The following is an 18,031-nucleotide window of genomic DNA, read 5'->3' on the forward strand; positions in this document are numbered from 1 at the left end:
AGAGGCATACAGAGGGCCAAAGGCCTATGCAGGGCCAGGGGCCTGCAGAGGGCCCAGAGGTCAATAGAAGGCCCGAGGCCTACAGAGGCCTACAGAAGGCCCACAGAGGCCTACAGAAGGCCCACAGAGGCCTACAGAAGGCCCACAGAAGGCCCAGAGGCCTACAGATGGCCCAGAGGCCCAAAATGGGCCCAGAGGCCCCAGAGGCCTACAGAGGGCCCCGAGGCCTACAGAGGGCCAGAGGCCGGCGGAGCGCTAGAGGCCTATGGACTGCAGGGCTCTCCTCTCTGCGTCGTTGAGGTGGCCCGAGAACATGCTGTAACATGGCTGCTGGGCGAACTGGGTGAGGAAGTCCGTCAGGTAGGCCTGCAGCACAAATCACACCACAGGTTAATAATGACTATAACAACGCAAGACCAAACTCATACCTTCACTTTATAGGGTTAATGAAACATCACCATCTGGCCTCGCCATGACCCACATGATCAATGGTTAAATACCTGGTATCACATATCCAGAGGGGTTCATATCCTGATTGTGTTCAATACTCATTTTGAGACACGGCAGCCATCACCGTTCATCAACATCAACATCTATTTCAGTAATGATGTGTTGTGGCGTTTCTTACACTGAAATCTGGCACAGCATACAACAATTTCAACATGAATTGCTTGTGCATTGAAATTATTGTATGGAAATCTTTTTTGCAGAGTCCTAACCCTAATCTCAAGACAGGAGCTCAATAAGTAACCTAGTATTCATAGAATTAAATAATGCCATAACCCATTCTTTTAAAAACCGACTTGAACCTAACCGGCACTGTTCCAAACCAGCCGCAGGCTGCAAGTTCGGGGGCCTGTTTGGGGGCCTGTACCTGTAGGTCAACTTGATACAAGGGGTCCTTCAAAGCATCCGGGTCGTCCTCTTCATCGTCCTCGTAATAATCATCGTCTGTAAGAGCGTGGGAAGCAGACGTGCCATGTGTCAGGTTCAGAATGACACACAACAGGACACCCCTTAGAGGCTGACCCCGACAACGACATAAGGCCCGTACCATATTTGTTGGAGGCGATGAGGTCGGAGAGCAGCTGACCCGCCAGGCCTTCGTCCTCGTCGTCGTCTTCATCGTCCAGCCCGTCCTCGGCCTCCTGCTCCTCCCACATGCCGGTGGAATCTGAAAGGACAGGAGGACAGCGACCGGTGATCCTCTTTCCCTCAATACCACCCGGCTCCGCTCCAAACACGGAACGGCGTGTACGGCTTGGAGCAAACACCGTGGACCCTCCAGAGGTCCTCAACGATTAAACCTGTGCCAAGTTACGCTCGTACGGTAGCTTTTTACTAGCCTAGAAATCTAGACGCCCCTAGAGGCAGCAGATTTAATTTGCAGCCAGGGAGGTCTAGCCTTCTGTCGTCGTTTTTCGCTGCTGGAAACCGAAAAAAAGGGACAGGCCAATCAGATCGTGAGGGGCGGAATCGAACCGAATGACGACAGAGCTCCGACGGTTCCGTGTTAGAGGTAAACAATAACGGCTGCTGCTGCTGGCGAAGAGCTGTCTTTCGACTCAGCTTTGGCCGCGACTCTTCAAGACTTGAAGTTATCATTTTCTTTGAGAAATGAACAAAGAACTGCACAAAGAAGTTTTTCCGACCGGATACGGTAAAAGTTTGATTTTAGAGAGACAGAAATTTCCGTCGCTCTGACTACGTCACCTTCTTCGTTGCTGATTGGTTGTAGCGCTATCCTATTGCGTGCAGAGGGAACTTGAAAGACAACGGTTTATCCCGCCCACACTGCCACCGTACGAGACCAGACCCAATATCTCTCCGATATGGGTCTGGCTTGCCAGGCTAGCTTTTTACTACATTTACAACTAATCACTCAGCAGTTTCTCGTGATTAAAACGCATCCATCCACCCAGGGAATTTCTGCCTAAAAATATTTTTTATACTATGTTCGCCCGACCGTTGAAAAAAAATCGTAGTCTTGGTCGTCTGAAAAGTATTAAGCAATGAATCTGGTTACAGCTTCAGCCATTACAGGTTACTAATTGGAATAAGTACATAGAGCAGGTTGTGAACAAGGAACAACGTGCAAAAATGTTAATTTCACAAAATACACACTCCACAGACATCCTCCCACGAACGAGCATCAGTCACATTGACCTGACTACGTCAGAGCGACCGCGACCATGGAGGTTCGACTACCTTGGCTCCAGTCTGAGGCGGTGGCGCGGGTGGCGTTGGCCTCCACCACAGACGACAGCTCGTTTATAATGAGTTTAAAAATCTTCACTAGCAAAGGAATGTTGGTCCACCTCTCTGGGTCTATGGAGAACACACAAAAAAGCAAAAAACAATCCATGGTGAATTACAGCATGTGGAAACAGAAGAAGTACATGATACTTTTGAATTGAGCTAAAAAAGGAAAGCACCACATACAAATAGACTTAATTTCTTAAACGTCTTTAAACCAGGAACAGCAAGCCCCCTGTGTTCTTGTCGGATCAAAAAAAAACATAACAATATACTGCTGCTCTAGGGAACACATCCATAACACAAAGAACAACGCAATGGTGGTACCAATCTATCCAGCTTCTCACTGCTTTCACCGGATTACGACACATCTATGACAGCCGATCCACTGAGTCACAGGGGTGTTAAAGGCACTTACTCTTGGCGGATTTGGAGCGTGTCCGGATGCCCTCCTCGAGGTTGATAATCTCCTCCCCCTTCACCACGATGTCTTGCAGGCGCTTGTCGTTGGTGTTGAGGCCATGCTGCAGCAGCTTGCAGAGAGCCACCGTACTGCAGGGGACAAGGGCCACAGAGGGGGTGAGAACCACGTAGGGGCAGGGGAGAGGAGATGGCCCATAGAGAGCCAGGTACAACTCACAGGGCTATGTCCATCAGAAGGAAAGTCAGAGTCAAGACCACATGCATTTTTGTAATATTTTGATGGCTGCATGATTGTAAGATTATATACATTGTTGATTTATGTAAAAATGCCCACAGAGCGAGTGTGTGTGTGCGTTTGTTGCCCCTCTGACCTGACTTTGCCCTCATACTGTCCGTAGAAGAGGTGCTGCCGACTCATCCACTCAGTCATGACAAACTCCAGCGCTGGCTTGCCCGTGGGCCCCGGCAGGCTGCACAGGAACTCCAGCAGCGGGTCCAGCTGGGAGTGCACCAGGTGGGCAAACACCATTATCAGGGACTGGTGGGGGGGGGCAGAGGAGGAACCAGGTTAGGCCAGACCAGGTGAGCCACGAGTACCATAGAGAACAGTGATGGTAGAGGGAGAGGGGGAAATTTGGAGCGGCTGTCAAGTTATTATACAGGGATGGAGAATAGAAACTGCAGGATAGCCTGGTAAGAACATCCAGATATTCAAGTTTGCTTTTTACTACAACCATAAGCCTTGGCTGGGCAGCAATTCATTTCAACATAGGTTACACCGATAATTGTAAATAATAATTGAGGCAGTGCTATGAGGTAAAGCAAAAACATAAATCGCTAACACTTTACAATAAGGGGACATGAATTAAACATTAATTAACATTCGGTAATGCAGTAATAAGCACTTTATATCATAAGCACAAGGGAAAGGATTAATGTTGGTGTTAGGGTTAACCTTTATCCTGTAAATGCTTATTACTGAATTAACGAATTGTAATAATAACTGGTTTATTAATGGTTAATTCCTGTACCCAATTGTAAAGTCTTAGCATTTTGATTGTTGTGCCGGTGTGTACATTATACTTGGGCGCAGAGATTGTCCAGATACTCTTCTAGATTAAATCAAAAGTGGCTCCCCCTTGTACTGATTGTTCTAACCCAACCACAGCCTTGAGGCCAAAATGATCTGGAGGAAAAGTGAATTTGAATACAGGATGTCATCCTGAGGCTAGCAATGGATTAAGGCTATGCCATTATGCCAGCTAAAACACCCCATTTCATTTAAGGAGTATGGGGGGCTGTAGATCACCTATATTGTGGTATAACTAACTAAAAAGGTCAGGATCACAAGGGTTGACAATAACCACGGCAACAACCTCCCCCGTGTCCAAAGACGCCCCCCCCACACCCCCCACACCCCCAGTCTACCTGCATCACGCTGAGCGTCTCCGCCTGCTGCATCTTGCTGAGGATGGCCCGCAGGATCTGGTCCAGCTGCTCGCCCAGCTCCGTGCCGGCCCGCGAGATCAGCGTGGACACCAGGCGCCCCACGAACGCCGCCGTGAACTCCGAGGTGCGGGGGTCCAGCAGCTGGTTGACCACCTGCATGACGTACCACAGGCCCGTGTTGCCCTGGTCGTCCCGCCACTGGCCCACCTGCTCCAGGGCGATGGACACGTAGGCCCGCAGGCACTCGCCGCCGTTCTGGGGAGGACACGCAGCGTTACGGCGGGAGACAGGGACAGCAGGGGGGGGGGGGGGGGAGGAGTGACGGAGCGGCCCAGTGGCCCGACCAGCCAAGCACCGGCACCTTGGAGACTTCCCAGTAGGGCTGTGTCAAATTTTGATCGCGATTTCGATTTTTTTTTGGGGTCAAACGAACTCCTAACTAATATGGTCGAGTTGAAACGATTTATTAATAATTCTTTTTTTATCAGTATGTTCGTTTTATTCATTCAATGTTTCATAGAAATTTAAGATGAACAGCTGGATACATTGGATACAAATGACTTGTTTTGAGAGACCTGCTAAATAAATGCATCATGCATCGCTTTTCATAGTTTGACTAATTATGATTTCAATATTGACCAATATAAGCAGCCCTACTTCCAGGTTCCCTTCTGACCTAGGGTCCTATGCTACGAAGGACCGTCATCCACCCCTCTCCTTCTCTTTCTACCTACTTTCCTACGGTCTTGTCACTATCCGGCCCCAAAATAGAGCATTTGGTCCATGAGACTATTCAACTACACCCCACAAGGTTCATCATATAATACAATAAACTAATATTTGTCTGTATTAAGTGTTGACGTGTGCTGGGGGGGGGGGGGGGGGGGGGGGGTTTACCTGCATGATTGCGTTGTCTTCGGTGCGCAGGGTGCACTGGGCAACCACGGGGAAGGCCTGACACACCAGCATCTCAGAGAGAGGGGCTTTGGTGTTGCGCACCACTGTGGTCAAGATGTCGATGGAGGTCTGCAGGGACAGGGGGAGGAAATACATCATTATCACCCAGGAGGAGCTCTATTGCAATATGGCCTTGCAAAGCTAACAGTAAATCATCCACGTACATGTTTAAACCGTATGCTTATACAATGGATTGTGGAACTTCTTTACGATTGGTAAAATTTCGACTGGTTCGGGAGACAATATCAGCATACTCGAAACCCCATCAATGACATTTGCATAAAGTTCATGAAATCATTGATTTGGTGTTATATTATCACACACACAAACACAAAATGGGTGCTTTGTGGGGCTACCTACCGCACAAAGTCCGGGCGGGATCTTGTCGGAGGGGGCCTGCATGATGCTGACCAGCGTGGGGATGAGGCGCATCTGCATGGGCCCCTGGCAGCCCTCCACCTGGGCCAGCTCCTTGAAGATGTCCTGCGCCAGGGAGGCCACCACGTGATCTAGTGGAGGAGCTCAACATTACTCCTAGCCCACTCACACATCACCAGTCATTCATTTCAATCGAGCCATTTATCAAACAATGAGCACAAAACCCATTGTCCTCTGTACACCCTAATCCAACCATGGGAAACATAGGTTTTCTTTGCCAACAGTGGACTGTACTTCGACGCTTTTGAGTGGTGCGACCCCCCGTACCGTTGTTGTACTTGAGGAATATGGCGATGGTGAGCGGGCAGATCTTGTTCTCGGCGCTGGTGGTGAAGGCAGCGTCCACCGTGCACACGATGCACAGGGTCTCCATGACCAGCGTGAGCACCTCCGAGCTGAACTGGGCGGCCAGCTGCACCAGCCCTTCCAGGATGCTGGGCAGGAAGGGCTGCAGCACGTGGGTGCTCTCCGACAGCTTCAGCTGGTCACAGTAGCTGAGGGGGGCGGAGGTAGGAGGTTAGCAGGTGGTACAAGTGGGCCGGATACAAGCAATAAACTGAGATATCAGAGAGACAAACTATTCAAATGTTATTACCACCATTTATTTTTTTACCAGTATGTATTTTATTGCTCTTACTGCTAGTTTTTGAGGTTTATACTGCTGGTTTTTTTACTCATCTTTTGTTTTTACTGTAACTTTATTTTTCATTATTTCCTTTTTTCTGATTTAAAGCACTTTGAGCGGCAGCCTGCAATTCCTGTATGAAAGGTGCTATATAAATAAAGTATTACTTACTAACTACGTACTTGTATGTTTTATTACTCTCAGTGGAGCAATGCAAGGAACAGTGATTTAAAATGTGGATGTAACAAACCATTGGTTGTTCGTATGAGAACAGATGTGCAACACGCAATTGAGTGGTTTCCATGCATTTACAAAATAGGCGTTTTGGGACAGTTTTAACAACCGATGGCGAAACTACAAATTATGTGTGTCTGCATTATGGGAAAAGGGAACCATAGTGGGTCTGAGAATTTTGGAGCCCCTACTTCACAGTAGGCGCTTTCCTAGCAGAACAGGGAACTGTCCTCGCAGAACAGGAACTGGGATCAGGTCAAATGCAATCACAAGCCAATAGCACCGGCAACACAGGCAACCACAATCTTTAAACACCTGTTCAAACAGCTTCCGTTGCTTGCACAACAATAATGACAACGGTAGCTAGCAGAGGACACCTAATGGACTGACAGTGAAGTCCATTATTGAGCCACCGCTACCAACATGAACCCTGCGACGCATCACAGAGGAGAGTGCAGAGCGCCACCGGACGGACGCTCACCCCCAGATGGCCCTGACGGCCGAGATGCGGACGGAGGGCGGCTGGCTGTCCTGCAGGCCGCTGACGGTGGCCTGGAGGAACTGCTGGATGAGCTCCGGGGACATGGCCGTGGTGAAGCGACTGGCGGCCCACAGGGCCCGGCCCAGCAGGAAGGGAGACGCGGCTGGGGGGGGGGAGAGGTGAATCAAACAACATCAGCACACAAGGAAAACATTGGTTGAAACTGAATAAAGCCTGTGTGCATTTGCACGGGCACCACACACACAGGACGCCTTTATATACAGGTGTCCTGTATATAAAGTGATCTGTATTCCAACTTTGCTAACTTTTAGTGTAACTTTTAGTAAAGGCCTAACCAGGGACAGGGGTTGCAAATTACTCTTCACCAGAAACCTGTATGCAAGGCATCTATTTTATATTGTATATGAGGCAATAAACAATGCATTTGTCCCTGCTCAATAAACTTCTGAACAAACTAAACATTATTTGTGTATTCAACATTTCTCAATTATTCCTCATAGCAGACGAATGTTCTGAATCGATTCCGTCAGAACAATACATAAACTAAATGAATAGTTCAGAAAAGTTGCTGTAGGTTAGATTTAACAGCTATTATTTGAGTGTAGTTTGTTCCAACCCCTCAGCTATTAGTGAGTTAAATGTGCTCAATATCTTTCTCAAAGTAACTGCCTCTATGTGAGATCATTTAGATTTTTAACAACTACCCATTTTGATGTGTGTATAGTAAAATAAATCATCCCTCATTAGATACATATTGTGCGATGTGATTAAAAAAATGCATAAATGGAAGGACAATGAAGTCATCCATCGGGGAATCCATCTTGCCCGACAATCCCAGGCCGGTGAAATGCACCACTTCTGAATGAAGGAGTAAGGCATGTAGGGAGGGGGTCGGCTGGGAGGGGTACTTTGTTTCAAAATGTTGTGCTATTCTGCTTGTCCTGCTCTCTCTCTTTACAACTCTCGAATCATTAAAGAAAGGAGAAAATGAGTTGCATTGGAAGGACAACACACATGACTGATGAGATGAGATGCACGAATAACGCCGTTGAACCTTTAACTGCTTATCAGGGACTCACCAACCAGGTTGAGGTCGGCCAGGATGACGTTGGCCAGGAACCCGTGCATGTCGAACTGAATGCGGCCATTCTTCACGTTCTCTGTAATGATGGTCTTGACCGAGCCCAAGGCCAGCATGCAGGCCTCATGGACCTTCCACCTGGAAGACACAGGCGAAGGGTTACAGAGCAGCCACACACCGAAACACTTTACGTTGCTGCCATCTGGAGGCAGACCAAGGTAATACAACTTTGTTTACCAGTTCCAACATAAAAGATCTACATAAAAATGCAAAAAAGCACTGTGCTGTCAATCCAAGTATCGATCCAAGTAAATATGAAATTGGTTCTTACCAACAGCAACAATAACGTATAATATTCTTCAACTGGGAATATTCTTTCCCGATTGACTTGCCCTCCAAGCCCTGACAAAACCCTCCCTCAAGGCACACGCACACTCTCTCCAAGTCTGTTTGCTATTCATTTGGACTCAGTCTTTGTAATGCATCTTTTTAAATCCAGTTAAAGCCAGAGTATAGCAATGCTAACACACGATGACGTGTGTTTGGGGGCTTTAACATCTTTGGGACTCTCAGATTTGTCTAAGGGAGAGTGAAGGGTTGGGACCAGCGGACCAGCGTGTGCTCACCAGTGCTGGTTCCCGCTGTTCTTGGCCTGCTCCGCCTCCAGCAGGTGTCTCGTGGCTGCGGCCGCCAGCGCCGCTGCACTCTCGTTCTGGAACTCTGTAGCAACGGCCTGCGGGCAGAGGTCATAGGTCAACCTTCCATCCATGGGTCATTTTATGTAAAGGTAAAAAATAAACTCTTTATTTATAACTATGAGCCTTACAAAAAAAAAATGCTTTTCTCCTTCTGGGTATCAAGTAAACTGACCAAGGGGCAGGTCATAAGAATAGATAATCAAATAAGCACATTGTTTGATTGTTAAGCACCAGGGTTTTACATACATAACACATACACCAACATAATTTAAAATAATAATAAATTATAATAAGTAAGCAAAATCATACACATCCAGGCAATACAATCATGTCAAGCAGGGCACTTTGCCATCCGATTTCTTGCATTATATTGACTCATGTGACCCGTTTCCTCTCACCAGCAGCAGGTCCTGAGCAGAGATGCGGACCGAGTAGGAGAAGGTGTCATCGTCCTCGTCCTCAACAAACTGCTGAGGGTTGGCCGTCCACACTTTGATCTAAAAATAACCATCAAAGTTCTCAGTATTTCAGACGTACCCATTTTCAGTCCAATGTCGGGACAGATTGGGCGGAAATGGGCAGATTTCGCCCCCCGTTTTTTGGGCACGACATTGTACAATGTTTTCAAACCGCACCTGGTCCTCTGTGATCTGCATGTAGAGGATGACGTAGTAGATGAGCTCGGGCAGGGCCTTCTTCACCGTGCTCTTGAACTTGCTGTTGTCCAGCAGCGTGTGGACGAACTCAAAGATACTGAACACCAGATTCTCAAAGCCTAGCACCTCACCTACAGGGGAAGGAGGAGAGGAGAAATTGGAGGGATTTGCTTACGGGCTAGATCCAAGCTTTTCCACACCCGCGTCACTCGGAGAGATGCATCAAAGCTATGTGTTGCTGCTAGAGGAAAGCAGAGAATTCTCACCGTCCGAGTCTATGGGATCGTCCACGTCCTCCGTGTAGTTGACCTCTGTTCTCACATAGGTGACGACACAGTCAAGGAATACACCATTTAGTAATCACCCTATGCAAAATGTCTCAGAGAAAAACTATCCATTTCAAGTCATTATCATTTTTTTTTTCCCCAATAGAAATGCCCCTGAAATTATATTAATAATCTGGCAAAATTCTGGTTTAGGTATTAACATTTTTCATGTGACAATGCAATTGCTGTTTTATAGTCCAAAATACTGATTATCCTTGATCTCAATTTACCAACATCAGAATCCATCGCTTTTCCTGATATAAAGCCCAATGATTGGCGGGGTCATGAGAGCCTGGCCAGCCAACGGCCACAGTGATGTGAGAGGATATAAAGAGGCGCTCTCTGTGAGCGTGTTCCACACGATGGGCAGAATCTGCTGCATGGACGACACCATGGGCTTGGGGAAGTTCTTCACCAGCGCCGTCACCGCCTGGGACAGGAAACAAGACTCTGTGACCAGCCGTACCTTAGCTCCTCGGCAGGGATTCCCCCCTTGTTACACCCACGAGAGAAGAGGAAGTGTAATGTAACCCATCTGTCTAAATTAGAGCCAGCAATAAGCTCTGGCACGCCGACCATCAACTTCTCATTTAAGATGTGAACCTGTGGTAAATCATCATGGGCGTATATTAGTAGACAGCTGCACGATTTGAGGCTGGATATAATAACAATACACGGTTTATATTTGTTGTTATATTGTTAAAAACGGTTGAGAAAGTTAATCGGTACACATTTATGAATGGGGTCGGCTTAGCTCAGGAGGCAGAGCAGGATGCCTTGTAATGGGAAGGTTGCTAGTTCGATCCCCAGTACCCCCTAGCTGTGCGTCGAGAGAGCTTTCGGCCAAGCGGTATAGAGTAAATAGAGTGAAAGGAGTAAAAGAGCAAGAGACGCTGACCACTGCTCTGTGTGGACGTGGGGCGCGTTAACTGAAGATGTGGTCCGACACCGTGCACGACCCATCCCAGGGTTATCCCCAAACGCAATAGGTTCACTGCAGCACCATGTTACATTTAAAAAACACAACCTAGGGTTGTACGGTATGGACTAAAATGTAAATCACGGTATGATTTGAGGAATAGACAGTAACGGTATTATATCACGGTATGTTAATTTTATCTTCTAATTTCGATATAAATGCCTCTGAAGGGGTAAAATACTGGAAAGGCAGCAAAATCTTTTCTCAAGTTACTCCCATCTCTGAAAAACACTAATGTTTAATAGTATGGATTTGTATCTCCACTTGCTTGCGGACCTTGCCGTATAGTTTTGGCATCTCAATTGTGTGTGCGGGCATGTAACGCGTACCTGGTATCGAGTGTTTTGACCATCTCTTTAAAGCCCTTTCTATCGACATTTTGAAAGGGAACCATGTGTCCACCTTAGACAGGTAAGGAGTAACAACGTTTGTCATCTCGTTCCACCACTGGCATTTTGTTGTAAGGACTGGCTTTCAAAATGCCTGCGGAAGCAATGTCTGATTGCAGAGACGGCTTCACGCTACCAGCGTCTGTCTCATACGTTGTGGAATGAGAGCTCGTGAAGGGACTATTGCGCAAGCACGCAGGAGCACTTGCTGCGCACCTGCGTACATGCGCAATAGCATACTGCCTGAGAAGGCAGTATCGCTGTCAATCTGTCCCTGGGAAAAGTAACGTGGTGCCGAATTGAAAAAGGAACTATATAACTTTACTTTTTACATGAAAAAGTAGTTAGGGAACTGTATTAACGCATTACTTACTTTGTTACGCGTTACACACAACATTGTCTACCGGTCACACCGGTCCCGAGGTAACGTCAAAATCCATACCGTAGCGCAAATTCACAACGGTATATCTTCAGCACCGTTTATACCGTACACCCCTAACACAACCCTTATTCAAGGCCACAAGATGAAGAACACACTATTCTGGATGACTGATTGCCAGAAAAACAACAGGAAAGAATATTGTCTTTAATCCGATTCCCAGCATTATTAGTAGGTAGAACATTTTGAAGATTATTGTCATTGTTAAAGCATTGATGTACGGGAGGCCTTATCTAGAGCAAAGGCACCCAGCACGGTCAGTAAAAGAAATAAAGAATAGTTTTTCCTGCATTCTAGGCCCTCAAACCGTGATACATACAGTAACCATGGTCCTTTTCATTTATACCGTGATGTATTTTTTGTGCAATACAACCCAGCCCCCAACTACATTCCCACCTTGAGGACTTCCATCTTCAGACCACTGTCAGAGGAGGCACCATCAGGCATCTGCAGGGCCTGCACGAACGCCTCAGTGAACTGCTGGACCACGGGGAAGATCAGCGCTTTGGCAGCACCCTGGATAAACAATCCACACACACACACACGGAAACACGTTGAAGGAAATGTCTCACGGTGGAAGTGAACCTCAGCCACAATATGACATGATTAACGCGAAGCTCCACCTTTTCCAGCTCTTCGATGGCACAGATGAGGTTGGCACAGGTGGTGAAGATCTCCACAGCTCTGGAGCGTGTACGGATACTGTAGACCTGCGACAGGGGTCATAGTAGTACACTACAAGTCAGGTCCATTTACTTTTGGGGCAACATTAAAAAGGATTCCACCGGTTTGCTAAGAACTCAGGTAACTAGTTGACATTGTTTATGTCCAGATGTAAATCAGCCATGATTTCTGTAAACAAGTGGCAAGCTGTTGAAAACTATTAAAATCGTATCAAGTGTTTAGCAGCTCTCATAGCTGTATCTTTGTTTTTGTCCAACACAAGTGACAGCAAGTGCTACACGAACTGCCCTAGCTAGGTCATTTTCTCTGATGGTGACCATAAACCAACACACAGACATTTTCGATTCTGTGTGTACATGCAAATGTGCATGCTCACACCCCTCGAGTCTGAGACATGCAGTAAGACATCCGAGCACAGACGGTGGCTGCGTTATTGGCACACTGTTAATTCTGTGCAGAGCAACATTTCTGAGTGCAGAGCAACATTTCAATATGTTTAGCTAAGAGAAGGAGGGTGTGTTCTTTAGCTGATTGCATCACAAGCATTCACTTCTGATTCAAAATGAAGTGCTTGGTTCCTGGTTGTATGAAGGGATGTGGAGCAAGACCTAACTGAAAACTAATCTCTCTTTTTCCCTACCATGCTGGGTGATTTACATCTGGAGAAAGAAGGTAAACAATTCACATGGGGAAATGAAAGCTTTGTTGTCTTTACCAATAGTAAATGCTGGAGTTTCAGTGATCCCTCTCCAACATAAATGACATTTCAGGGAAAAGCCTTAAGGCCAGGTTATAAACTAAGATTATGTTGAATTTAGGAACCAAATGAAAAAAGCAAGCCCATTAGTATTCAGAGAGGGCCCATCAGCCAGGGAAACCTTGAAAGACATTAGAACAAGACATTAAACCAAGAAAAAGGAAAATAAGACTTGTAAGGTTGGTAAATCGGTCAGGACTTACCTCGGCCATGGTGAAGATCTTGTACATCTCTGGTAAAATCACGGGGGCAACCAGGGGCATTTGTGTGTCCGTAACCTCCCGTGTGAATTCTTATTCAACAAAACAAACGGGCAATAGGTTAGTGGCAGTGACGAAGCCGCATCCATCCATGAGCTGCATGTGCCAGACTTTGGACTACCATAGCAATCAGTAAGTGCCATGTGAAGCCGTGTGTCCGTTCCATGGGCCCCCCCCACACCAAAAATAAAAACACCTCCCGCAAAGCATGGCAACGTCCCGGTTGCCTACCTGTGAGGACCCGCATGGCACCGTGCACGGCGTTGACGTCCCCGCTGACCAGCATCTCCATCAGCAGGTTGAAGAGCTGGGGCCAGGCCTCGGGCCAGTCCCAGTGGGCGATGGCCGAGACAGCGTACGCCACGCTGGAGCGCACCTTGCTGATGGCTTCCCGGAGCCCTCCGGGAAGCAGCTCTCGGATGGCAGCCTTAGCCTGGGGGGACGGACGGGGGACGGGAGGAGAGGTGGGACTTAGTGCTGCACAATTTTTTCATATTGCGATTATTGTGGACAATATTGCGATTTAATAAACAACTTCTACTTGTCTACTTGCTTGGCTATCAAGGAAAATGCACACAGATTGCTGATCATTTTAAAATGTTTATTTCTCAACTCAAACATACAACTTAAACTAGCATAAAAAAATACAAAAACTAAAAAATGTGTAAAGTACTGTTTTCAAAGTGACAATATTTTACAAAATTCCAATAAACTAATTCAAAAGCCAACTCAAAACTCACCTCTTCAAGAAAGCATATGACCCCTGACCCCACCCATACCACACCTTGACTATTCCAAACCTCATTTTGAATTTGTATCTTGTTTTCCGGTTTTTCTTTTCTTTATGTACTGTATATTCTGTGATGTAAAACGTCTTTGATTGATCTACAAATCAATTATTATTATTAAAACTAAATAAATAATAAAAATATATATTTTTCAAATTAAAGGCATTTCTGCAGTGCAGAAATTTGTTTTCTCAATAGTAAAACTAAATAAAATAAATGGAATAAATGCACTTTTTAGTTTTTTTAATTAAATCGCAGCCTTTTGCGGTTAAACAATCGCACAGGCTGATATCGCCATTGCGATTGGATTAATCGTGCAGCACTAGTGTGACTGACTGCACCGTGGTAGTGTGTTAGGACATGTGTGTAATGGTGAACCACAAATATGGTTTTGGGTTCACTTGAAGGGATACACCTTACCTTGAAACATCTGAGAATGATTTTTACTTTGTTAATTTTAAAGTAATTCTGGAAATATTGAATAAACTGCCGAAATGGCACGGTGTGATGATAGCAGTCAACATACCCGATCTGAGGTTTCTGGTGGCCTGAACTTCTCGGACTGGGAGCACCAGTGTGTCTCGACATATTGCTTCAAGATCACCGACGCCAACTGTGCACATAGACGACGAGAGAAGAGACACACACACACACACACACACACACACACACACACACACACACACACACACACACACACACACACACACACACACACACACAATGTCAGTAAACCTCTGGACCGACTGTTCATCAGTCTATGCATGCACCTGAATGCTCGTCCCTTCTTGTTGGATGTGGTCTCCATTAGATCTGTCACCAGGTCACCCACCCCTTATTAAAAGTTCTTGCCGCGAAATAAACCAATCTATGATGACGGCTTAGCTCAGGAGGTAGAGCAGTTGTCTTGTAACCGAAAGGTTGCTAGTTCGATCCCCAGCTCCTTCTAGCTGAGTGTTGGTGTCCCTGAGCAAGACACTCAACCCTAAACTGATCCTGACGGGCTGGCTGTCGCCTTGCACGGTTAACCCTGCCGTCGGTGTGTCAATGTGTGTATTAACCGATGCAAGTCCCTTTGGATAAAAGCCTCTGCTAAATGCCCTAATTGTAATGATGTGCTCAGGTTCTCAATTTGACACTTCAAGTAAAAAAATAAAAAGACAGAACACATAAGTACTATTTTATGCACGTCTCAGAGAGTCAAATATTTTTTTCAGGTTGACATTTGGATGATTTCTAACCACCCTCTCTTGATAAGTTGGTTTGTTTAACCTCACCTGGCGGATGGCTAGCGCCCCCTGTGGGTCCACGGTGAGTTCTGCCAGGTGGACACCAAACTCTGCAACACCAGCAAAACAATCAAGGAAATGTAATACTAATAGACTAAAGCCTGCAGGGAACCTGATATTGGGGTCTCCAAATATGAGATTGTCATGGGAAACCTTCATACACCCAAAACTCCATGGTTGGAAATGTGGCCGTTCACATCATTATTTATACACACGAGCCGCAGGACACAAGATGGATAAAGATAACGGGGCATGAGGAGGTGCCTGGTAGCTATGGCAACGATATCATATAAATGGATGCAACAAAATATGAAAAAACTCTGCTGGTTGGGCATGCCTCCAAAAAGTTTCAAATCCTGGAGGGGGGAAAAAATAAGCAAATGTTCTACATTTCAGAACAAGACAACATCAACAGGCAGAAAAAGAAGCCCTGAGGTTTCATCTCTCAGGGCATTCCACCCAGTAGCGCTTAACATGCCGGAACCCAGACAGCCAACAGGGATGGAGGTTCACATAAACACAGCCAGGATCTAAAGCCAGTCTCTGACTGTCCCCGAACAGTCTCCACCCCTCTCCCTGGGTTTAACTAGGAATGACATCAGGGGGCCAGCAGACAATGTGAGTGCTGACGATTCTGTACAGCATCTCACTGACACAGAGGCCAGCGGATATGGACATGGCCCATGCGAGACCGCAAGCAAGTCTACATGCTGGTGCACAATCAGCCTTTTGCTGGCAACAGGAGTAAAGCATAAAACAAAAGACAAAGAACTTGTTTCCGAGCCACAATGGGTAATCCATCATACTGTACCATGGCTGCTGTAGAAGGAACCGTTATGCTGCCAAATGGCCAAATATTTTATGGAGTAGAAGTTTGCAAAGTAGAATTTGTTGGGTATTCACATTAGTACATTTTTGCAAAATACAAATCTTAAAAAGATAGGCGTACCTGGTCAATACATTGCATTACGTGGATGCATAGGCTGTGGCATGATATTACATTAATGATTAACCAGTTCCATAACAAACCCCAACCCGAAACAGAGCAGGGGTTCTAAGTGAGATGTTGAAAGCTGTGGATGCCGGCTGGCTGACCCGCGGGTCACCCAGAAAACATCTTCGCGGGAAAGTGTGTCACCTTATACCACGTTGTCATAGCGACATCCGCTCAGTTAGTTTATATTATTTTCCAGGCTTTAAAAGGTGGATTGAACCAACTTATTTATTTTAGACGATTAACCAATGAGCAGGCGGGGCCAGAGGGACAAGCCCCGGGGTGGTTCATGTTCAGCGAACAGGGATGCTGTCATCTCCCAGTTCCCACCCTCAATATGATCATGTGTCCACATGGATCATGTATTTTACACATGGTTTTGCTCTTCGCCTTTTACCACAGTCTTCCCCATCCTTATAAATGACGATATAGTAAACCAGATACGTTGGTCAGAGTATATCTGAAAATGTATTTTTTAGCCAACTTCAATAACTTGTTAAAGATGAGGCCTGTTCCGACAGAGAGTCATCAAGCCCTGAGATTGCTAAGGAGCACGTTAGTCATTTAGGACCAGATCAAAAGACAGCTCTTATGGTCGTTGTGATGCATAAATGGTCCAGCCAAACAGTAGATCAAAACGAAGACCACAGGTCCCTCAACAGCTAATCTAACCTAGCATAGCCCACACTGGCTATCACTTACCCTCGGTTACTTCCAGCACTTTTATCTGCTCCTCTGCTGCCGAACGCACTTCTTGAACCGGGGACAAAATCGCCGTGAGAGTCTCAATGAGAGCCTCCTTCAGTCCCTGTTGAACTGGGCCGGCGGCCGAACCGGACCGAGGACCCGTGACACTCATGCCTGCCATGTTTTCACCTGCACAGCCTAGGCAGCCCACTACTGACCACCGCCGGGAGGGGAGCAGAGCACCAAAACGAAGCGCGCCAATGCATGGAAACGTGAGGGCGGAGTTTAGTGCAGGAAACACATTGTCCCCCACGGATCCTTCTTCCGGTCGGCTGCACAGCACAGCGGTTATAAAATAAGGGCCCCCTCTCGTGGAGACGTAATATTAAGGTTTTCTTTTTTCGTAGAACACTAAGGTGATTTATCAATACAGGACCGTTTTGAAATGGAAACTAGCAAACCCTTCCAAAGAATATAAACGATATTCTATTAGTTATCTATATACTATTTGACTTTGAATAGGCTGCCGCTGCGGAATCACACTTTCAATGAATTGTTGGTTAAAAAAATATGTCAACATTCTGGGGACAAGTAAGTGTTCCCTAGTAGTTCATTCTGTTTATCACGCAAAACAACAATAGCTACTAAACTACAATGCTGTTTAAATAGGTTAGCATTTAAACAGCAGAACAGAAGGTGAATATTAACCAAACAACCTGGAAAGGCAATTTAGATTTATGCAGATTCAGTTGCATCTCTACCCATCTGTGCACCTGTACCTGTGTGTGTGTGTGTGTGTGTGTGTGTGTGTGTGTGTGTGTGTGTGTGTGTGTGTGTGTGTGTGTGTGTGTGTGTGTGTGTGTGTGTGTGTGTCTGTGTGTGTGTGTGTGTGTGTGTGTGTGTGTGTGTGTGTGTGTGTGTGTGTGTGTGCGTGTGTGTGTTTACTCAATGTGTGTTAGACAATGGAACAAATCTGCTTTGACTGTAATTTGAGTCTTTGTACAAAGTGTAACAGACACGTGGATAAACAACTGTAAAAATAGAAATTAGCAGGGTGAATTTCGCTGCTGCAGTCACTTATTTCTGCAGTGAGGTTGGAACGGAGGAACAAAGGGGAGAG

The 18,031-nt window shown here is 46.2% G+C and overlaps 1 protein-coding gene across 1 annotated transcript in view; it reads right to left on the bottom strand.

The window, feature by feature from the left end:
• ipo9 (importin 9) overlaps positions 1-17,205 on the bottom strand; it is an 18,025-nt gene extending 820 nt beyond the window's left edge. Inside the window, exons 1-24 of the mRNA XM_030375121.1 lie at positions 16,927-17,205; positions 15,219-15,280; positions 14,468-14,554; positions 13,385-13,586; positions 13,097-13,185; positions 12,076-12,162; positions 11,849-11,968; positions 9,975-10,075; positions 9,586-9,644; positions 9,299-9,450; positions 9,062-9,160; positions 8,592-8,698; positions 7,964-8,103; positions 6,864-7,026; positions 5,791-6,017; positions 5,446-5,594; positions 5,026-5,154; positions 4,108-4,383; positions 3,051-3,217; positions 2,675-2,808; positions 2,209-2,328; positions 1,055-1,174; positions 875-951; positions 1-366 (exon numbers count right to left, since the gene is read on the bottom strand). The exon at positions 1-366 is cut by the window's left edge and continues 820 nt beyond it. Of these exons, the coding sequence (XP_030230981.1) occupies positions 256-366; positions 875-951; positions 1,055-1,174; positions 2,209-2,328; positions 2,675-2,808; positions 3,051-3,217; positions 4,108-4,383; positions 5,026-5,154; positions 5,446-5,594; positions 5,791-6,017; positions 6,864-7,026; positions 7,964-8,103; positions 8,592-8,698; positions 9,062-9,160; positions 9,299-9,450; positions 9,586-9,644; positions 9,975-10,075; positions 11,849-11,968; positions 12,076-12,162; positions 13,097-13,185; positions 13,385-13,586; positions 14,468-14,554; positions 15,219-15,280; positions 16,927-17,092 (3,144 nt within the window). The 5' untranslated portion in view covers positions 17,093-17,205 and the 3' untranslated portion in view covers positions 1-255. The remainder of the gene's footprint in view (positions 367-874; positions 952-1,054; positions 1,175-2,208; positions 2,329-2,674; positions 2,809-3,050; positions 3,218-4,107; positions 4,384-5,025; positions 5,155-5,445; positions 5,595-5,790; positions 6,018-6,863; positions 7,027-7,963; positions 8,104-8,591; positions 8,699-9,061; positions 9,161-9,298; positions 9,451-9,585; positions 9,645-9,974; positions 10,076-11,848; positions 11,969-12,075; positions 12,163-13,096; positions 13,186-13,384; positions 13,587-14,467; positions 14,555-15,218; positions 15,281-16,926) is intronic.
• Between the last annotated feature and the right edge of the window lie 826 nt (positions 17,206-18,031).

The sequence above is a fragment of the Gadus morhua genome, chromosome 13 (genome assembly GCF_902167405.1).
Source record: "Gadus morhua chromosome 13, gadMor3.0, whole genome shotgun sequence".
Taxonomy (NCBI): Eukaryota; Metazoa; Chordata; class Actinopteri; order Gadiformes; family Gadidae; genus Gadus; species Gadus morhua.